This window comes from Lepidothrix coronata, unplaced genomic scaffold, assembly GCF_001604755.1.
Source record: "Lepidothrix coronata isolate B3197 unplaced genomic scaffold, Lepidothrix_coronata-1.0 Scaffold23, whole genome shotgun sequence".
In the NCBI taxonomy this organism is placed as follows: domain Eukaryota; kingdom Metazoa; phylum Chordata; class Aves; order Passeriformes; family Pipridae; genus Lepidothrix; species Lepidothrix coronata.
In genome coordinates, this window is record NW_016690203.1 from 2335918 (window position 1) to 2358704 (window position 22787).

Below are 22787 nucleotides of genomic sequence, written 5' to 3' on the forward strand. Positions count from 1 at the left end.
TCTTCTTCCCTGATGATGATCATTCACTCACATGTGACTCTCTTTTATATGTTCCTTCCATGTCCATAGATCTCTGAGGCTCTGAAACACTAATTGCTGTATTTTATTTCTCTCCAGCCTGCATAGCGTTTGGCGATTGACTTGATATGGAGCAGAATCTTGGCATTTATTCCTTCCGAAATGATCCTGTATTTTGTACAGACCAAACAGATATTTTGAAGACCACAAAGAAAAAAATAGCCTCCTAGGCCAGGGCCAACATGTTAACCAGCACCTGTTAATGTCTGGCCTCCACTGATGAAATCATTAGCCCTGGGTTGCCACAGCTTCTGATCTGGTCTGCCTCCAGTGGATCATCAGATAAGGTTATCACCAAGAGCAGGACATGTAAGAGGTAGTGCAGATTTCCTTTAAACAGCCAGTTGTCTCTATCTGAGTGGTAAGCTTCAGGTTGGGGGAATGACAAAGATGAAAGATATAAATATGCCATCACAGGTTTGTGGCACAACTACGACGAATGGATGAGACCAAAGTAAATACTCATATTTGCAAACTCTGGGATTTAAATCCTCTTAAATTTGAGTTCCATTCATCACCACCAATATGGTGAAATTACAGATATAAACATTTTTTTTCACTGAAAGGAAGAGATAGACTTGGACTCATTCTTTTTTTTTTTTTTTAAAGGCATGATACAACAAATTAAGATATCTTCTGGAAAGGGGTCTGAGTTTAAGAATCTCTTCTGGATACTGCAATAACTAAGGGTGTAACTAGTGCCTGGAGTGATAACTACCTGCAGAACATCAGCATTTTAACATGCATACAAAAACTGTTGTTCATAAGCCTGTACCAGTACATTGGTAACACAACTTCATACCCCACACAGTAGCCCTTTGTATCCCTTTATTTGCCATTTGAGTTTCTGCAGTCTCAAGGTCTGTTCAGAAGAACGAGAGCATCAAGAATTCAATCTTTTTATAGTATTGCCTTGCATTACAGAGATTTGTGTGGTGCCACATAGGCTGGATTTCCCAATAGCTGGCAACAGGGTGTCAAGAGAACTTGGTTTCAAAAGCACATAAATACAAAAATAAAACTCATGTTACATGTTTCTGGAAAGTGCATTTAATGCAAAAGTGCTCCAGAAAAGAAGAGGAAAAACAGGTTAATGAGAAGATTGCTACCTAACTTTAGTTCAGCCTTAAATAAATACATAAATATGATGTAGCACTGTCTTTCCGAGATATTCAAGAGCTCGTAGAAGATCTGGAGGAGCACATGCATCTGTGCACTGAGCATGAGAAAGTTACTCCACCATAAGTTTTCTCTCTTTCCTGAGAGCAATGGCTTATTCTTGTTGTGCTGCCTTATCCCTTGCTTTATAATATCTTCAATTTTGGCTTTGCCCTTGCTGATGTTCCTCAGCCAGCTGCTGGCCAAAGCTTTCCCTTTTGGAATACAGCAAACATACAGCTGGGTCTGTGGGAACTGCTGGCTGCTCTGACAGTCAGCCTCCCTTCCTCCCTTTCTGCCTTGTCTCTCTCCCAAAGGACAGTTCCACCACCTGGGGATGAGCATCCCTCTGGACTTGGTAGAGGCTTTGTGGTTGTAAAACCTTGCAAGGGGTTTGCCTGGTATCCCTCAGGAGGCGTTTCAATCCCTAGTGGAGCAGGTAGTTGTTGCTAGCTATAGCTTCTCTCCACCTACATTTTGAAAGTATTGAAATGAAGCAGCTGATGAATGTTGTTTTGGGGTTTTTTTTCAGATATATTGGAAGACAAATGAATCTGCTCCATCCTCAAATGCTGGTTCTAGAGAAGAAATCTCAGTTGAAATGCTGCTCTGTCTGATGTGGAAAAATTTGATCCAAATTTCTCCCAAGGATCTGGTTGTCTCAACAAGAGCAAAACCCGAAGGAACACTGCTTTGCTTTATTTTTGAGGATTCTAGTTTGACTGGTCAAAGGAACATGAGATCAGTTGCCTATGTGATGTTTTCCACCCATCAGGAATGGGAGAAGCTATCACGTGGTTGATCTTTGGTACTCAGACCCTGCAGCCAAATTGTTGACTGAGGTAAATTTATGGCAGTAAAAGAATCAGCTCATTGTTTCAAATTATCCTCTTTGGAGTTTCTGTATTGCTCAACATTGTCTTATACTCTAGAAACTCTGGGATTTAAAACAAAAAGAAGTCATTACTGGTACTATTTTCTGTGCCTCTCAGGCTGTGCAGCTGGGTTGCCTTAGTTACCACCAATCCAACTGTGCAAGGGGAGGGAGAGGCACATGAGAGAGAATACATTTTTAAAACCTCCAATACTGTATGAAGCAGTTTGTCTATAAATAATAAAATTAATTTAGGGTATGTCATCTGGTTGTTCTGAAAAGGAAAAACAAGGTTATATTATTCTACAACCTGGATTTTCTAGCTCTCAGAAGTGATACTGTATCCTTTTGGTCAAGCACAGGACAATTACTTGCTTGAAGCAGAAAGCTGCCATCTGTAGTCTTTGGAATAAGTTGGAACTAACTAAGTGTGAAAAAGAGTAAATATTTATGTAGCTGGTTTTAGGAAAAGTAACAGTGGCTCGGAGTTATAAAGGAATGGGGAAGAGTCCATACGAAGCATGCTATGCTGTGGGACAAGCTTCATTTGCAGCCTACAGTCTGCCACACAATCTAAGTCCAGAAGGAAATCAGGCTTGCCACTCTGGTGGAGCTATTTGTTAATTATTTCTTGCACCTTCGAGTAAACACATCTGGGCACAAACTCAGCAACTGTTCTTCCTTTGAGTGGGAAAGAAAGAAAAAGCAGCAACAGCCCTAGAGTTTTTTTCCTTTGGGGAGGATCCTGGTGCCAGCAGCCAGGGCAGGGCGCTCTGCCTCGTCAGATCCCACCGGTATCAGGTCGAATTGCTCAGTGGCTACAGGTGTTATTGAAGAAGGTGTTTTCAGATGTGCCTATAGGAACCTAGTGGATAATTACATTGCTCTGTAACCCAAACTGGGCCTTTGGGGGACTGAGCAGGAAGCAAAAGAGAGATCAAAAGTGCCCTTCCATGTACATTTTCTTTTCAGGGAAGCGGGAGGTGGGCAGAGTAGAGAGCACAGAAAGATGAAGAGATCTGTCCTCTACCACCACAGATAGTTTTACTTTGTGTGTGGGGGTTGGTTTTTGTTTTGTTTTGTTTCCTGCAGGGTCATTTTAACTGCATCATCTGCCTTATTGTGATGGGAAGGTGAGACAGGAAAGGGTAGGATGAAAAAAGGTACACGGGGCCATTTTTTTCTCAGGGAACAAAGGTATGCTGGAATTGTGTCTTCATTCAGTTTGCAGCTCTTTTTATTCGGGTAGTGCTGAGCCAAAGATTTGTCTCAATCAGGAACATATTAAGAATTTGGCACACTGTAATTTGGAATAGCTTCCCTGTGGCTGTGCTTCAATGCTTATTGGGACCTTGTTATCGACACCAGCTTAAGGAAGTCCTACCCTTCTCTTGAGTGGACACAGCTGGGAAATGAATTGGGAAAAAGACTGTACCAACATGGGGAACTGTAGCTCAAGGGAAATATCTTGCACATGGGTGAAAATACCATGTAATTGTTAAGGCCAGGATTTTATGGCTCCTTTGAAAAATATCAAGTATACGTGGAGAGGCAGACCTACCACACACAAGAGGCCTCCAGGGATCACAAGAGCACACCATGTATCAGTGGAGAATATCATATATGCTGTGTTTATATACATACTCTGAGGTTGCATTCGTGCTACCACAACTGGGGGTGCTTTTCAGCCTTTTTGTGTGCACAGAAAAGTTGAGTGCTTGCCCCAGTTTATTTAGTCAGCTGTTCAAAATGTGTTTTTGCAGTTAATTTGATCTCTGCTTAGTATGACCTTTTGTCCAATCAATTAACACATTGGAAATCAAATTATTTTAATTCTGATTATGTCCAATGTATGCATCAGGCATACTCTAGGCCTGAAATTACTATACTCTGACATGAAAAAAAATCTGATACCTAGATGTATCAGATATCTCATATAAAGACTCACACCATCTTGTAGTGATGATGTGGTCTTTGACTGGTAATAGTTACTATTTATGTGATACATCTGAAAGCAGAACTAGTGCGGAAAGGCTGCAAATCAGTTTTCGTTTACCAGCAGTCCTCATCTCATATCATGTTTATGCAGAATAGAATGCAGCCAGAATTTCCAAATGTTGACACGCAGACAAAGCATCTTATTTGCAAAGGTATCAAGCGGTGAAGTTGGTTATTCAGCACATTTGAAAGTCAATCTGCTGCTTTTAGGTAGCTGAGTATGGATGGTGAGAGACTAGCTACAGACACTCTACTTTGGCTTGACAGGCATGTGAGACTTTGCAAAATGGATCAGGCATCAAATGTTCCCTGAGAACAGAGGGAGGTTGTCTTATTTATTTTCAGAGGTGTTTTTGCAGTGTTTTTTCTTTCATCAGAAAGCCAGTTTAAGAAATTGCAAATGTTCACACATTTGTCCTAAATAAATTACACACATTTTTCTGACAGAAACACTTTCATCCTCAAAAACTTAATCTTGAATTAAAAAGGAAAGAGGAAACCAGAAGGGATAATGATGACAAAAACAACAGTAACAACAACAATAATGATAATATCCAATGCCAAACACCCAAAGGTGCTTCCTCAGTTCTTTCTTTCCTCTAGCTGTTGAATGTGTCCTCCTAAACTATTTTTTCCCAACTGCCCATTTGTCCAAGAAAGCTGTCTTTCATTTTCCTTAAATCACTACCAGTTATAACACTACCAAAGCAGAAGGGAGAAATTCTCAAGAGTTTGTAAAACTTTCTGAAGTGCTGTTTTATTCATGGAGCTGCTGCCACGATGCTTTTGCTTGGATACAGTAATGCATTTCTATAAATTGTCAGTAAACAGTGCTGTTCCCTAGTCTGACAAACACCACGTGATGCAGCTGTAAGAGTTTTAGCCAGGGAGACAAGGCTTCTCTGGACCCTTCTTTGAGTAGGAATTCAAAACCAGTGATTATGTTTGTAAGAGACGCTTCTTTAGCCACATTTGAGAAAGCTGGCCTGGCCTTTTTTCTGGTAGGGTTGGGATCCTTGCTTCAATTTGTTCTCCCTTTGTTAGTAAGTGGGCAGGACTTGGCAATCGCTATCAGATACCCAAAATGCCATCACCCCCCCTCAGTGTACTAGTGCCCCCTTCCTCTCCCTGCCTGCCTAAGCAATCACAGCAATTAATTTTTGATTTGTTTTCATATGGATAGAAGTAAAAAAAAAACTTGGACTGACCCCATATCATACGGTTGAGGAACTCTCCAAAATTGTAGAAAGAGACGATGACAGCAAGGCTACCGGCAAAAAAGGCTGCTAGTCCAGGTGGGCTGAACAAAGCAAAGAGAGGATATACCCACTCTCCTGTTACAGAATAAATCCACAGGACCCTAGGCAAGGAAGGAGAGAAATCACCTTTGGTTAGGACCATTCAGTTAGAAGAACCACTTAACTATTTCTAACTCCTGAAAGGCCAAGTTATCAAAACGGTCTTGATACAGAGAAAATTAGATCAGCTGTCTATACATCTCCTCAGCACTTGGGCTATTTGCTGTGAAGCACACTTAAGCTGCTGCTAAATTAAATGGGTTTCAGTGCAGGTTGAAATGCACAAAATGTTCTGCTGTCACCCTGGTGACATTGGCTATTAACAGCAGTAAAATAACACTAAAACAGCAAAATGTTCCTGAACAGGAATGTGCCCTTGTATATGCTAAGTGAAGCTTATTCAAATAAGCTCTCACATGTGTTTGCTCTCTATTTACAACAGCTTTTCAGCCCCTATCCAGATCTCGAGGGCTTGTGGAGACAGTGCTGCTTCTCCCTGCCTCAATCCTGCTGCTGTTGACCACTGTTTTGAGGAGTGGAAAGAAGTTTTCAGGAGGCAAGAGGGCAAGGACAATTCTCCAGCATCTTTTCTTTTGGTCTAAGAAGAGGAAGAGAAGAGGAATGGGTAGGTAGGAAACAGATGCAGCTGCTTCACTCCTTTTTTCCAGAACTCTTTGTAAAGCATAGTTTGGAAAAGAAGGAAAAGGAAAAAGATTAATATGCCTGCTTTATAGGGTTTATTTTCTTCCACTTAGGCCCTCTCTTTCTGCTTTTTTCTTCTTTCAGAAAACATGTTGTAGTGCCTGTCAGTTCACTGGTACTATTATCATTGTTTATGGCTCATAAAAGTGGTTTGTAGAAAACACCTGAACTTAAGAATATAAAAGTGGTCTTTATATACTAAATATAGGAAAAAATACAATTTTTGTGACTAAAATTATATATATTTGTGTTGAATATGTAAAGAATATAAGAAATAGGGTTGGTCTCCAGTGATTGTTGTAAGATTGTGCCATTCTAACAATGGACAGCACTTCCCTAAAACAAAGCTTTGGGTCCAAAAGATGCTAAAAGGTTTAAGTCTTGATTAAAAAACCCCCACATATAAGGTGAACGCCATACTTTCCACCATCAGTGCTAACATGGGAATGCAATCCCACTGTTTCTGATGGCAACCAGCCTGCTACCTTATGCTGAGCATCATTCCTCAAAGAGAACTGACAAACAGGCTGCCCTACTATCTTGCAGCTGTGTCCTGACACTGAGCAATGGGAGAGTTCTAAGGACAAAAAAAAAGGTTTGAAAAGATGATTCTTCCTTTCTCTAGTTAGAGAAGGAAAGAGTGGGCATAAAAAAGGTGGATTTTTACCCTGCCTGTAAATTGAGATTTACTAATCCTCATCAAAGGGATAGAGTGGAGAAATGGAGGGGATTGGTAGTGGAGCTTTCTGGACTGAGCACAGAAATGTTTAAATATAGAGACTTATTTTCATGATTTAAGGTTCTTTCATCAAACAAACAGGGCTGTGAAACACAGAAGTAATTAAAAAAATAAAAGCCTGCAGAAAAGGCCACTGAGAGTCTGAGCAGAAATACTGAAGACCAGGTGCTGACTGGAGCCTGTGCAAATGTCAGCATGTGTTCTTCACTGCACAGGACTACTCTTTCCGTATTGTGTCTCAAACAGTAAAACAGAGAATGAAAACTACCTTTATTTTATATGACGAGGAGCTAGATTATCTTGATGCAATTTGGCCAGCTGGTGTGTCTCATATGAAGCACTCCACCTTGTGTTCTCAAACCCAAATAAATGACTATGCAGGGTATTCAAAGCTACAGTGAAACCCTGCTCAGAGGCAGGTGCCTGGTGCAAGCCATCGCTGGTGCTTAGTTTCTCTGTTACCTTGCAGGGACCAGCTCTGAGCCCATTGACACTGCAGCAATGGCACTGGCAGTTCAAGGAGAGGCTTTTAGGAAGGACTCTGTTGCTTTTGATACATACAGTGCCTCAATGGGACTATTAAATCACCAGGTTGCAGCACCAACAGTAAAATACGTACCTATGTTAAGACTTCAGTGCACAGGCCCGAAATTCTTTATGTTAGTTGAAAGCTGTTGTCTGTGGTTGCAGGGAATCAAGAAGAGGAGGCCAGAAGAAAGCAAAGGGGAGGTTCCTTGCTGACTTGGGAGCAGTATTGAAATCCTAATATTTCTATCCAGTCATCAGGGCCCTGGGACAAAGGGGCCAAGCATTCTAAGGTACCACCTTCCACTCAGGACCCTGGCAGCACCAACTCACAGAAGATACTGGGAGGGCCCAATTGTGTTGATGCTTGTGTTAATCCTCATCCTTTGGTGTGGATTCAGATCCTGATATGAATTGTGTCTCCTGAAATTGCTCAGCCGATAGGAAATTTAGGGGAAGACATGGCACACATGGCTGTACTAATTGCTGGAAGAGCAGTCTGGTCTCAAAGACAGTGAAACTCAAATGTCAGAAGACAAGCAAAACAAAGCTGGTGTTAAGCAACAGGGTAAATGAGAACATAGAAAAGGAATTTAGGAAGCCGTGGTCGTAATCCTATTAGGCTCTGGGTTGGATTAGGATAAATGGCTCTTAAGTTCCTTATGTAATGTAACAGTGAAGTCCCCTGCTTCCACAGTCTCTCTTACACAGACTGATGTGTTTCAAGTCACACATGTGACTTTCATCTGTGCAGTTCATTTTCTATTCCAAATTTTCATTTGGTCGGCTGAAGGTAGTCTCTAGCTGATAGTGCGAACTGGTGGGTAGGAATGGGAATGATGGGTTCCCTCACAGTCCCAGTGACTTCTCAGAAGTCTTTGCATGAAGACAGGTCAGTTCCCTGCAGATCTGTATCCTCTCGTTGTTATCCTCTTCTGTATCCTCCACCCTAAGGCCTGGATGTTTCCTCAGCTCTGGAAAGCGATATCACAGCATACCCTGAAATTATACAGACCCCTTCCTGAGCAGAGTCTCAACATGAGGCATCCTCAGAGTATTTTGAAGTGTTGGCAGCTGTCCATGGTTATATGGAGTGGTAGTGCCTCCAGACCCCGGTGCTGCAGCCAGGATGCAACAGATGCAAACCCAGCTCCAGGGGTGCATGACGCACACACAGGAGGTACACAGATGGCTAGGGGCTGGCGTGGGCGTGCTGATTAGATATGGTTTATTCTCTCAAGATCGTTCTCCAATGTGTTGGGGATCAACTGTTGTACATTGTTGGAAATGTAGGCGGTGTCCATAGGTGGAGTAGGAGGTGCTAGTGGGGCAGACACCTCCTTGCTACCCATTGGTTTGCACCTGGCTCTGAGTATCGTTTTCTGTCTCAAGTTTCTAAACCCAGCCGTGTGTTTCCCTGCCAAATACTGAACTGAATTTTACTCCTCTCCTGCTTCCATGACCCCTAGACCTTTTGAGATTTGGTGTTTTTGCAGTGAGCAAGAGAGCAAGTGGAGGTAAATTTGATGGTACTGGTAGAAATAAAAACTCCAGTCCAGCATAAATAACTCAGAGTACCTTGGAGTTTATGGCAATTTAGTTGCTTTTCTATAAGAGAGAAGAGCAGAAAATACTGTGTAAGGTATCAGTACCTGTACTGTGTTTGAAGAAACCTCGTCTACCTACATCTGGAAATAGTTTCTGTGGGTCTCAGCTGAAGTTTAAATGATTTCTCCACAGAACAGACTGTTGTCTTCCATGTACCTGGGCGAGAACTTAGATCTAAGTACAGCAATTGGCCTTGTTTTACAAAGTAGATCACTTGAAGAAAATGTTTTAAAATACATAATTCTTACCAACTGATATACAGAAAAGCGACAAATCCCAATAGAATCAATCCCTTCCTCTTTGCTGGGTAACGGTGTGGCAAGGCAAGGATTTCCAGGAGAGCAAATGGCAATACAGCTGTGTGCTGAGGAAAAAAGAGAGTCTGTCACTGACCGATTGCAGTGCCTCACCTTCAGTTATTGCTGATTACAAAGCTCAAGCACCTGCCTATAAGCAAAGGATTATTTAACAATACTGAGTATAATTGTATACAAATGTGCATACTTGGTTTTTTTCATAGTGAAGAAGTACCCTTGCAGTAATGAGCACAAAAATTTTCTTGTTAGTATGATGTAAAAGGTACTGTAATGAGGTTTGCCTGTAGCGTGATCTGCGTTACTTTATAATAGATGAGCTCTCCTTTTGCATTTTTAATGCAATAATTTTTTGTTAATTTCCATTAGAGTACAAAAGTTATTGAACTCTATTGTAATGTGCACTTGAGGATGTAAAAGGTCTGCTCCTTGAACTCATTAAGCAATTGTTGGATTGCCTTTTTGTTCTCTTCAAGTCACTATTGTATTTTGTATATTGTCATTTATTACTTACTCCAGTGCAATTGCAGTGTGTTGTGCTTCTCTTTTTAAACTGAAAAATGGGGTGGTAAACATACAGAGAACTTCAGTTAGCTGTGATTGAAGATGATGAAGGAACTTCAAAAAAGCTTATTTAAGAGTTAGAAAGGAGTTAGCTTGCTGGAGAAGCGTGTTTTTCTTCTCTTTTTTTTTTTTCTTTTTTTGTCAAAGAGTTTGTATTGTATTAAGTAGATTCAGTTTCAAAGACTTTTATGATAACTGTCTGAGCATGGAGGATTTTCAGCACTGTGCAGACAATTTGGTGGCACTGACTGTTTTGTGGTGAGCAGCTGCCTCCAAGAGGAGGTGGGGATGTTGGGAGCGCAGCAGAAAGCCTTCTGCTCTCAGATGTTGAATGGACAGTGTAGGGACTCTTGGGATGCTAATGCCTCAACTTGTTGACTGATTTGTACCAGTTTCAGAAAATAATTTGTTTTGGTGAAATTTCCACACTGAAAGTTTGGTAATATTCCCTGTGCAAACAAACGACTTCAAGTTGCAATACCTAGGAGAGATGGCTTAAACAATGTTGAGGAACAACACAGCAAAAACAGTCAATGAGATGCAAAGGTGAAAACTAAAGCAACTGTAGCTGACTAGTTGGTTAAATTCCTATTAATTAAGGAAATATTTTCATGGGTAGATAGGGGGAGGTATGGGAGGAGAGCAACAGAGGAAGATAGACTTAAACAGAAAAAACGTGAAACTAAGGATTTCTTTTGTATTTTTCCCTAAAGGCACAACCTGCTGGATGTATGGTATGAAGTTTCCTCTTGTCCTAAGGAAATGATTGTAACACTTTCAACGTATGTGTCTGTCAGAGACTTTGCTGAGTATCTGATATGATAGTATGGTGTCAAAGTTTTCTTGCTGTATATTTATAGTATAACTTGTCAAAAATACACATTAAATTCTTTAAATGCACGTTGAGCTATATATAGCATGCATGAAAACAGTCTTTACCTATTTGTTTGAGACAGACATCCATTTTTGTCTGCTGCTGCCAAATGACAACTCCCTGGAAGCTGCATGTCCTCCTTCAGCCCTCCCAACACCCCTGGGAGCTGCTATTCATACCTGGCTGTCCTACTATCAAAATAACCCTTTCGCCTTCGTTATCATTTTTTTCAGAGAAAAGAGATAGAAAAGATTTATTTGATGTTCCAGTTTCTCTCACTCACTGGCATTGAGATTTCCTTCTGTTTTCTTTCACAAAGATATTCTTCAGCTCTACAACCCGCTTAGTTGATCACATAGGTCTTGTATCAGTACAAGTGATTCCTGAGTTCATTTATCATGTTTCCTTTGTGAATATAAAGGTTTTTTCTTTTTGTCCACAACTCCTTCTCATGTACACATACACCCCAGGCCAGTAACCATGTGGGAAAATCTTCTCTTGCATTTCTGCTGTCCCAGAGTCCACTGGTGGTTTCACGTATTTCTGCCAAGCCAAATTTGTCCATTAACAGTAAAATCACAGAGGAATTTCTGTCGAATATCTGAGCATGTTTATGACAGCAGATGCGTATTTGTACAGCAGACACCAGAGGAACACGAGGATGGCTACAGGGTGCAAAGCTTGCCCTTTGCCTACGACACACAGCTGGATTTCCACACGATTTTCCTCTCGCAGCAGAGGGACGTTGACTTTGGCAACATCGTTAGTGATAGACCATATATCATGGTTAATCATATCTACTGAAAGGCTTTAAAGGCTTCTCATATCCTTCTCAATAAAAAAATAAAAAAAAGTATTTTCTCATTCAAGTTATTTTTAACCATAGATCTCTAGTGCATAGTCATTAAATATATTTTCAACCCTATTTAGCTGAGCTTCATATCCTTAAACTGACGTATATCTGAGGAGTGCAGTATTTGTACGGGGCCAAATTAAAATATACAGTTTTGCCTCCTCCTTTAAAGAAAACTTAATAATTAAGCTCAGATTGACATAGATCAAAATATTGGCAAAAATTGCTGGAAACAGTGACTCATTTTTTATTTTAATTAACAGTTTCTCGGTTTCACATATAAACAGCGCAACTGTCAAAAGTAATTATCACAGAGGGAGAAAAAACCCTATTTCACTCCAAAGTAAGGAAAACAAGCTAAAACAATAGCTCTGTGTACTGATCAGGCTATCAATGAACCAAAGTGAATCAGAGAGCTTTTTTTGACTCTTGGCAGGAATCCTGTTAGTACTTATTTTTATGTTCTTTGAAATATTAATGTATTTACTTGTCTAACAACCTCTGTTTGTTGAGGGAAGCTTTCAGCTTACAAATTTTGCAAGAGCAAAGTATTTTAAAAGCTGGGGTTTTTTATATATTTCTATAATGAAAAGATAAAAGTTATGGGACTTTCCAAATTGTCAGAGGCCTTTGGTTAGCTAATCACACTTTTAATCTGAATTCTGCTTCCAAACATTCAATTTTTAAAATCCTTTGTGTCTCTTTTTGGCACTTATTATGATTTTTAACTTGTGTTTGGTTTCTTTGCTTCTTTCCTTACAAACTCAGGTGAATCTGAACTAGTTAAAAAATTTCAAATTTATTTGTGTAGCTCATAAACTCTGGCATATGAATACAGGGAGAAGAAAGTTTCTTAAGCATATGTTGAACTTTATCCGAAACATTAGCATGTTAACTCATATCCTGCAGAGAAGAACATTCTTTTCTTTCTTTACTTTTTGTTTCCCAGGATACGTTTCAGGTTCATCAGTTTAAACTGAGATAAATAGTCCTCTCTGAATATTTTTTCCACTGTTTGGTCAGTCCATATGGAATCTTTACTTCCCATGTTTTGAGTAATTTGTGCGTTTATTTAATGCTATATCCTCGTTTTGCCATTGAGAATACAAGCACAAGCAAGTTTCGTGGGGTTGAGAAGACAGGGTTGGGTAGAGTTTGTGTTCAGCTGCAGGCTCCAGCCTAGGCTGAGTTTTAAGCCCATGAATAATCTCCCCAGAGCTGCTGAGATCACTCGTACGCCTAACGCGTGCGTTGCAGTTGACTCGGTTTGACCTTGTTTGACTCCAGAGTGAAGGAAATGATGCCTCGGTTGACCATAGCTGTTTGTTTCTAATTTGTCTGCATTTACATACCCTCCATGTCTGCTTTCCATTAACATGTGAGACTTTAGGGAGGGATTTTTTTCACAAACAGTTACCGCTGGCCAAACTAAACTCCACTGGGCACAGTTGGAGACCATCAAGTGCTTTTGAAAAACTGCCTGTGTTTCTCCTTTCAGACAAATTCCCCACAGAGACTGTGTGCTGACAACCACTCGTGGCCAACACTCATGTTTCTATCTTCTCCATCAGTATGTTACTGCAAAGAAAAAGCAAAACCCCACTTTGGTGCTGCCTTATGAGGCTTGTAAGCCAGTGTTCATTGGTTGACCCTTGAGGTGTTTACTCAGATATTCAGCTCTTTGTTGGGAAACATCCTCTTGTCTATGGAAATTTCCTTCAGTCAGATTCTTTCATAAACACAGCCTGTGTTATCTGAGCATAATAAAACTAAATGGCTTCCTGTCACGATGACCTCTGTTTAGTTTTATACTCATAATTTTCTGAATCTCTGTATGCTCTTTCCTTTTTTGGCCTAATTTTCGAACAAATCCCCACTTTTGATTTATTTTGCTATTATTTTGCCTTCATTCAAATGCCTTCTTCAAAATTTTCTTTTCCAATATATCCTTATACGTTTTTCTTACTCTCTTAACCTCTCTTTAATTTTCGGAGTGGAAATGGCTTAAGCATTATTGTTCATATTATTTCTTTAACTAGCATGTTTAGTTAAAGAAATAATTCTCTCTTAGAGTTACTACATATTTTATATTCTCAGCCATCAGTGCATTTCCAGGGAAACACAGATTTATTTTATGGATAGAGTGGGATGTACAAGGAGTCCTGTTACTGAGCAGGTGTGGTGGCAAATTAGTCAGGAAGCTATTGCTCAATTTAATTCCAGCAGCACTCCTCTCTGAACCTTCAGCTACTCTCTCCTTCTGCCCTTTCCAGGTCCATTCATGCTCATCTGTAAACCAACATTTTTTTTTTCTTAGACACGTAGGTAGTTCTGGAGCATTGTTGTGAAAAATGGATGAAACATCAGACCAATTGTATGATCAAAAGTAAAAGAGTTTCAGAGATAAAGTTTCTTTCTTGCATGTATGCATTTTTGGTAATAAGGCCCTGGCTGAATATCCTATTGCTTACTAGCAAATGTTTTGTCTCAATGTCAATGCCAGAATTTTAATTGCATTTCACCCTGACATTAGATATGTAGTCTAAGAAACTGATGTTGCATTGCAGCTGGAGGCTGACATGAGACTGAAGTGACACATCCTTTGCTGTGGAATATTTGTCTCCAGCTGTTCCTTTGCAGGGTGGGTTACGGAGGCTGCACCTGTGCACACTGGGGTAGCAGCAGCCCGGGAGGATTCCCTGCCATAACATTTGTCTGTGAAACACATACTTTCTCCCTGAGGAAATGGGCTTATGTCAACAAAAAATGGAAACTTCAAAAAAATCTATGTAGTGCTGGGAAAAGCTAAGCATTTTTGCTCTTAAATGTGTGGGGTGATTAATTTTGTGTGCCATATCCCTCACACATACGTTCTTCTTTGCCAAAAGCTGAATGTAGTTGAAAGCCTATGAGTGTCCATCGTTGCCAGACAGCTTAAAATTGAGATACTGTGAAATGCAAACAAATGGAAATGTTTCTCTCTGGTATAAATGTGCAAGAATTATTAAGCATTAAATACCACTTGCAAAGAGAATAATTTAAGATTGTCAAAGATGAACCTGAGGTTGTTCTTGTGTACACACCTGGAGTAATGGTCCAGTTAGAGTGGCCTGAACAAGTGGGTTTTGTTCTACAAACTGATTTTGCACCCCCTTTTTTGGTTAGTGATGCGGCATCTTCCTAAAATAGCTGTAGTAATTTATATTCATAGAACTTATTATTTTCCAGATGGAAGTAAATCACACTGATCCAAAATACCATTTCTGTTGATGTAGTTGTGTACACACTGGGGAAGGTAAGGCTTAGCTATGTAGGGAGAACACAAGCAGCTTGTATATACCAAGAAGCTCCAAGATGAGAAGGAACATTGTGAGTCTTGCTGGTATTCTTACTGTCAGGGCATCAGTGGCTTGCTTCAGTGAAGGAAAATTACTTGTATGCACACAGCTTGTTCTCTCACTCCCTTGAATTTTCTTTTGTACATTCAGATACTGCTTAGCTACATCAGGGCAAGGTTCAAAGGAGATTCAGAGGCTCAGGCCATGTGGACTCTGTTGTCATCTTTGCTGAAAATCTGCCAGGTAAGACGTGTTTCTTCTGTGTCTCCATTTACCATCCCTCCTTTTCTATTCTCAGATTTTTAGCTTACAAAGTCCTCTGAACATGCATTATTCACAACAACCAGTAAAGTGCCTAGGACACTAAAATGCTGATTTTTGTAAAGGTGAGACGGTAACACGGCTAAAGAGTAAATTAGAAAAAGAGATGGCTGAACTAAACTTAGCTGCAGCCTGGAAATAGAGAAAATTTTGTTTTTTACAAGAACTATGCCCTACAGACTGAAAATATAAACCTTTTTTTACAAAAAGACAATTCTACTGCTACCATTTTTTGTGAACACATGTGGTCAAGGCTGATGTGTATCTTTTGTTATAGATTAAAATGTTTTTGAGTTATCTCTTCTGAACCACCATCGCCCCTCTTTGTTTAGTGTTCAATTCTGTCAGACCCTTCAAAATGTAGCATTCCCCAATACTGCCATGAAGTTGAAAAATATGTGCATATGGTTTAATACAACTGTCTCCAGCAGTTAGTTGCCTTCTGGAGGGTATCCAGATGTTGCTTGGAAAGAGATGACTGGGAAAGAAATAAACAAATTCACTTGACAAATTGGCCAGCATATCTTTTGTCTCAGCCATCTTCCACTTCAAAAATCTTGTTCAAATAAAATAATTGTGCTTGAGACATAAGTAGGGTGGGGGTTTTTTCATCCATGAAGCTCAAAGTTTTGTATAAAGATGGTAAAACATAATTATCACAGGTAAACAGAAGTGAAAACTGAGGCTCAGTCTTTGGATTAAACTCAGGAAAAAAGCAAAGAGGGAAACCCAGATAGTCTGGAATATTTGGCCCCTTCAAATATTAGCAAAATTCCTTTCTGCATTAGCCATCCTTTCTGCAAAACAGAGGATATTTCTGCTCAGCCCGCAAAAACATGCCTAAACTGTAGTGCTCTCTCCACAGTTCTGGGCTATCTGGTGGGCAACAACACCTTCCCACTGTAAGAGCAGTCCATGTGAGGGAAAAAAATGGCCATTTCATTTTTGCAAGGAAGGTGCTGCAGCATCACCACAAGCAGCTCAGTATTCCTGAAGTGATTTTGCGTGCTTGTTCTACAGTTACATAACAACATATGCTTTCTCTATTTACAATATTAAAATAGACCACGATTTAAAAAAAAAGTACTCCCACTGCAAATTATATGGCACTGACATTTACTACTGATAGACCAGTGTCTTTTTCCACCAAAGTCAGCTACATGCTGCCTCAATCTGCCATGAAAAGTCTGGAATCTCAGAGCCATAATGTAGAGCAATGTGCAAAAAATGAACCCAAAGAAAAAGTGTCCGCTTGGCAATCAGAATTTGGAGATTGTCCCTTAAAGTGTTGGTATCTCCCTGCAGCTCCCTAGTGTTTCCAGTGATAGTGTTGGAAGAAAGAAATGCCTCAGTCAAGCCTGAAGGCACCTGTTGGAAGGTGTGCCAAAACACAAGGATTGTCAATAGCAGGGATCAGTCTATGCTGGCGGCACATGTTTTACACTTGATATTGACTGGAAGGAAAATTTCCCACCCAGGAACTGTCAAGCGCAAGATGTCTGCAGTGTATTAAGAGCTTTAGAAATAAAATACTAGGTTGTGATAGAGGTTTGCTCTATGCGAAGTTTCTATCTCGTCAAAATAATTTTCAGGAAGAATTGTTTTTCCTTTTTTTATCACCTGTTTTTGACATTTTTGATATGGAAAAGCTTTTTGTTGTTGTCAGAATGACTCTGTTATGAAATGTAGATGTAGGCAGGGTAAGACAGGAGTTATAACTAATATGTTTGAGAGATTCCTGCAAAGAGTTCTTGCATATGAAATAAAAAGGTATGTCCTAGCACCTCTCAACCTTACCATGTCATAAACAAATGTGGAAATGGAAAGGGCAAATTCTCAGCCGTGTGCTGGGATTAAAACAAGCAACAAAGCCTATATCCTCTCAGCTCCACTATGTACCCTCCCCTTCCCCAGCACCTCCACCACTGTGAAGATTTTAAACCAGTTGCCCATATTGCATCCTGGCCCTGAAACCAGCATGATGCTGAGGACATGAAGAATATGTCATTTTTGTGGATGATGATTTTGAGAGAGAGTGGTGTCCTCTTGCACCCTTTCACAGAGGTTTGGACAGCCACAAAAAGGCCCTGGTTGAGATGAATTGGTGGACAGAGAGCTGGTGATGAGGTTAAAAGTGTGTGATGGCTGTGGTTTATCACTCGGGTATCAGCAATGTGGACATGCCTATGTGTGTTTGGATTCCAGTCACACATCTTGAATATGCCTGTCCAAATCAAGTGGCTGCTCAAACCTCCAGCAACTGTCTTCAACCAGACACCCCAAAACCTCCCACATTTACCTCCAACACCCATCATGAACTGCTGCAGTGGGTTGCAAAGTGCTATTCTTAAGAAATTAAGTCTGGAGAGAAATGAGTCTTCTATGCGATTATTTCATAGTTTTTGGCTCCTCTGATTCAGCCTAGCACTGAACCTCTCCCTTCTCTCCCCCTTCCCATTAGCCCCATGAGGCCTCCCTGACCTTGCAATCCACCCACAGTTTCTATGTTACTGTCAGCCTCCTTACACTTGACTGATGAGAAATATGTGATTATTCAACACATCGTAAAAATGGCCAGAGCAAATGAAGGAGAAATCTGGAAAGTATTTACAGAAAATCTGTAAACAATCATTGCAATCCAGCTATTCAAAGCTGTGCACACATTAGCTTATTAGCTATAGACCTGTCAGATTTTCTTTGGTTATTTCACCTTTTTTAAAAAATTAAGAGCTGCTTTGTTATACTCCCAGCCATTTTGTATTTTAGAGACTTCTGTTAGCAGAGACAATTTCTTTCTTGAGCTACAATAAGCGAGATTTTTTTCCTTCTGACTACACATCATTTCATTGACTTCAGAGGTTTGACAAGCACCAATTCACTGACATCCTTGTGTGATAAAAGGCTTCTTGAGGCAGCTTCAAGCACATGCATCTGCTTGCTGTGTACAGCTCAACATCAGATTCAGACAAGCAGGAAGGAGGAGGTGAGAAAGAAGAAGCTGTGAAACTCTTCTGGAAAGTGACACAATGCATTGATGGGACACACGTTGCAAAGTCTCCCTCTTCTCTGCAAGAGGCCAAGGTGTTCCTTACTCACCATAGCGTGGTTTAACCAGAATGGGATCACTCTATCAAGGCTTCTGGGATAAACCAGCTCTCGATTGTAGGAATACAGTGTCCAAAAGGATATACACACAAACTGGAACAAAAACACAAAATAAAAGAAATTTAGAAAAGAAAGACAAACATAATTAGGATAGGATTTGGTTAGTGCTTTCATTTCTGAGAAGGCAAAACATTTTCTACATGAAAAATGATGACACTACCAGATGAACTCATGTAATCTCACATTTACTCTGAGATGCAGTGTTCTGTGTTGATACTGGGAGAAAAAAACCTCCTTTATAAAGTGCCAACACTGACATTTTCTGTGGAATCCAAGATTAGCTGCTTCTTCTTTTTTCCCTTTCCCTTTCCCTTTGCGGATGGGATCTTTTGATGGTCCAGGAGTTCTCCTCAAGGGACTGTCTGTCAAGCCTGTGTTTTGCTCAGTGACAAAGTAAAAACAGATCTTAGTAAGACAGTTCACATAGTCTTACCCTTATCTTCACAATTCATAAACCTAATTCAGAAACTGCAGGTGAAAGCTGTACTTTGGCCCCCCTTTTTTTCCCAACAGAGCAGGATTTACAGTGGGAGAACTTAACTGGCAGAAATGATCCCTGGTATCGGTTACTGATACCTGGAAGCTGATTTGCATTTTGTTTGGCCTGGCTTTGTATTTGAGCACACTTTGTGGTTAGGGTTGGAAATCAGGGGTGTGAGATGCTGGAAGAAGGAGACAGAGCCTCTGTCCGGCTTGCATGGTGGGGATGCCTGGGGGGATATGACAGCAGCATTGTGAATACTGCTGTGCATGGAAGACAAATTATCCAGTCTCTCCAACTCCATCTCTGTCAGGACATTCTTACTGAACCAGCTAGCTTGTGGACCATGTTTAAGCAGTGCTTCTCAGGCCTTTGAGATTCAGAGGTGGCTGCAGGCATCACTCTCAAAGAGTGCACCTACATGTATAAATAACCCATCAGTTTCTGTCCAACCCACGGTGTTGTGATAAACAGCATTGTCTGTGAGGGAGTAGGTGATACATGATGAATCTGACATAAGCTGTGACTATAATTATTTTTCCATGAATCTGTTTCTCTCCAGTGCTTATTTAAAGCCACACTGGCTTTAGAGAAGATGTGAGGTTTTGTTGTGTCTTAGGTACCCTCTCATGTCCTCCCGACCTGTTCTGCCCTTTAGAGAAAAGCCCTAAGTTAATAAAGCCACAGCTATTTGAACCATGAGATTAGTGGAGAGGTTACACCTCATTCACCCTTTGGGGTCAATCTGTGTCCACTCAAGGACAGTAACTCTAACATTTGTGCAAGAGGCTTAGCTTTCAACCATGACAGGCTCAGCATTGTTTCTTCTTCTAAACGGTCCAAATCCACTGCAAATTCAAGGGTAAAAGAGAGCTCTTAGTTCTTATCTCTTTTATACACATACATGGTATGCTATATACCCTTAAGCATTTATGCAAATGTTATTTTCTCGTACAGAGACAAAGGTTACTTACTGTGGACACTGGGAAAGCCAGGACACTGAAAAGAAGGTCTCTGCTGGAAATTATGCACTTAGCACATCGCAGTTTCTTAATTAGTCTCAACATATCAGCCAGGAAGGATACCCCATAGAAGACGGCCTGCAAAATCTGAAGTAATTACACCTAATGAGGAAAACTCATACAGCTTTCATTAGCACATACCTCAATGAAATCTGTCCTTGCTCTTCAGGGAGCTGTTTTGTTCGTGAGTTGCAAGCCTGCGTGAGGGAAATAGCTGTTGGCTAAATCTTTTTTTACTAGCTGAAACTGATTAAAGAAAGTTGTTCAGGAGATAACTTTAACAATATCTCAGTTAATAGACTAAACAGAGATGTGTGATGTGATTCAGATGGGTGAAGTGATTCAGATGTTGAAAGCCAGCTCCCTCACACTTCCTATGTTAATTGTTGACGTTGGATGTATCTGAGCAGGAGAGAATAAAATACCCCAGGAAATGTTTTCTGTAAAGCAATTGCTAGATGGATTTTCCCACCATTTAGCCAACACAGGTTCTTTCCAGGGACTCACAGTGCAGTTGATATCACTGACAAGTAGTTCAAAATGCTCTAATATGAGAATTAGGTGCAGAAGTTATCCAAAACAGAACCTCTTTTGCTGAACTCAAATTCAATAAAGGATTTCAAGTGCTTAGAAGCAGAGATCCAGACCACTAAAGTTTTAGATAAGTTTACGTAGAACTATTTATAACTAATGAATTTTAGTGATGAGAGGTTGTGTTTTGGGTTCAGGGTTTTTTTTTATTTCTTTCTTTACATCATTTACAAGCAATGAGGGAGGGATTGTTTGGGGAGGGTGCTAGGAGGATTTGGTAAAGAATTAGGCAAGCGCACACAAAACAGAACTCCGCAAATTATGTGTGAAATTGTCAGAACATTGTGGTTTAAGCCAATATTGCTTTTCTGATTGCTTCATTTTCTCTCCTAACACTACACAGTAGATCGAGACGAACCCAGTTTGTCAGATGCACAAAGGCAGAGCTTTGCAGAAAAATGCTTCTCCCACTGCCTTGCATTCCCCACCGAGTCAGTTCAGTTTGGTTAACTCACAGGGTGGCCCCTTCTTTTCAAGGCTAGATTCTCCCAGAGTGATGCAATATGGGAAATGCAGACTACTGCAAACACGAGACCAGCTAGTGATACTTAAATGGAAAGATGGTTACAGCTTTCAGGATGAGATCTCTTTTGCCATGATCTCTACTGTGAATCAGATATTTATTTAAAGCAAAGTGTCTGAAGTTGTGGCTGGTTACTTCATCAGTTTCTGAAGAAGCTGAGAAGGGTGGTGCTTGGGAGGGGAAAGGATTAGTGCAATGCTTTTCCATGAGAAATTCCTTTTTTATCAAAGTATCTGAGGGGAGGAGGGGACTATGGTTTCACCATGGATGTTGTCAAACAAGTACTTCCGCGAGGTTTAGTCTGGAGAGGCTGAGTCTTCCTGGGCAGCTAAATGACCATAGTTTGCAGTTATCTACAACAATCCCCATCCGTTTTGTATCTTCTCAGCAAAGGGAAAGATACATTCTTCCTGCCCTATCCTTTCCGCAGTCCAGAGAGTCACCACAGTAGACTATATCCAGGTGCCACTGATGGAGTGTCCCCCCTCCCTGTGCAGACCCGCAGCAATAGAGGTAGAGAGGAGCTGATACAGGCTGGGTAACTGGCCCAGGGTCACCGAGGACAAGGTATCAGAGGTCACACATCACCTGGTTCAGCTGCAAAGCCCCATGTTCCCTATCAAGGCATTGGTTGAACAGCCACAATTTTATATAAAAAAAAAAAGCCCAAGCAGCTTCATCAGAACCCACATATGGTTCTGTTCAATTCTGAGGCACCCAAACATCTCTTTTAAATGTGTTGTTTTTCTCTCCCCATTATTACCATCAGCCTCTGTAACTGCAGGCACTATCTCAGTCAGTAGGGATTCAGCCCTCTAAGTCATGGGTCTGGTTCAGAAAAGTCCATGCTGGGATGCAGCATACTCAGACACAAACACATGTTCAAGGCCCAGTCCTTGGCCTCACCAGGGCACCAATACCAAGTCCTTGAAGAGCGAAGAAAAGCCTGGTAATAAACAGAAGCTCTTGTTACGCCCTGTAGAGTCAGCAGCAACTTTCTGTAAAAAGCATAAAAAATTAACATGAGGGTGGTGACAGTCTGGTGACACATGGTGACTAATTGCCAATAAAGCAATTAGGGAGAGGCCTGGTTCCCAGAGGATGAGGCTATTATTATCTTGTTCATGGTCAGCCTTACATTAATCATGGGACAGGGATAGGCTGTGTCTTTCCCCGCTTCAAAATTAACTAAAACAAACATTTCTGAAAAGAAACAGTCCCAAAACAGCCAAGTTCTCAGCCTGGTAAATATTTCTTCATACACAGGGGAGGACAACGTTATCTTCTGTATGGAAAATGCTTATCTGAACATGTAACCCGACCCATTTCTCTGGCTGAACATGAAGAACAACTCCTGAAGAAGTTTGAACTCAGCCTCAGAAGCTTGGATGTGTGCTGCTGTAGCTCTGCCCTTGTTCATCACCGTAGTTTCAAGGGGGTTTCAGACATTTCAGTGATCACCGTGTATTTCCAGAAGCAATAGAAGATTGTACAAGTAATTTTCAAGCCAGAAAACTGAACTTATCTAGAATCATCCCTAGTAATGCTCAGTCTGGCACTGTGCACCCCTGGTAGATTCGAGTCAGAGCTCCAAACCCACACAGGTTATTCCTATAAGAAAGGTGCGTCCAAATATTGCAGCCCTTCACTAAAGGGAAAATGTTGACATTAAAAAAAAAAAAAGGCATGAAAACATCAAATTATTCCAGATGTCCTGTCCTGTGAATTTCTCAAGCAGAAGTACTGGCGCTCACAAATCCA

At 40.7% G+C, this 22787-nt stretch overlaps 1 protein-coding gene and 1 long non-coding RNA gene across 2 annotated transcripts in view; one reads left to right on the forward strand and one right to left on the reverse strand.

Annotated features, from left to right (window-relative positions):
• Positions 1–22787, reverse strand: part of ADTRP (androgen dependent TFPI regulating protein) — a 28547-nt gene that overhangs the window by 1233 nt on the left and 4527 nt on the right. Inside the window, exons 2-5 of the mRNA XM_017808525.1 lie at positions 19865–19999; positions 18341–18442; positions 9229–9344; positions 5317–5468 (exon numbers count right to left, since the gene is read on the reverse strand). Coding sequence (XP_017664014.1) covers positions 5317–5468; positions 9229–9344; positions 18341–18442; positions 19865–19999 — 505 coding nt within the window. The remainder of the gene's footprint in view (positions 1–5316; positions 5469–9228; positions 9345–18340; positions 18443–19864; positions 20000–22787) is intronic.
• LOC108494239 lies at positions 1773–22398 on the forward strand. The gene is made up of 4 exons (XR_001873790.1): positions 1773–2078; positions 5849–6031; positions 15074–15166; positions 22293–22398. It is a non-coding gene; the product is annotated as an uncharacterized LOC108494239 (long non-coding RNA).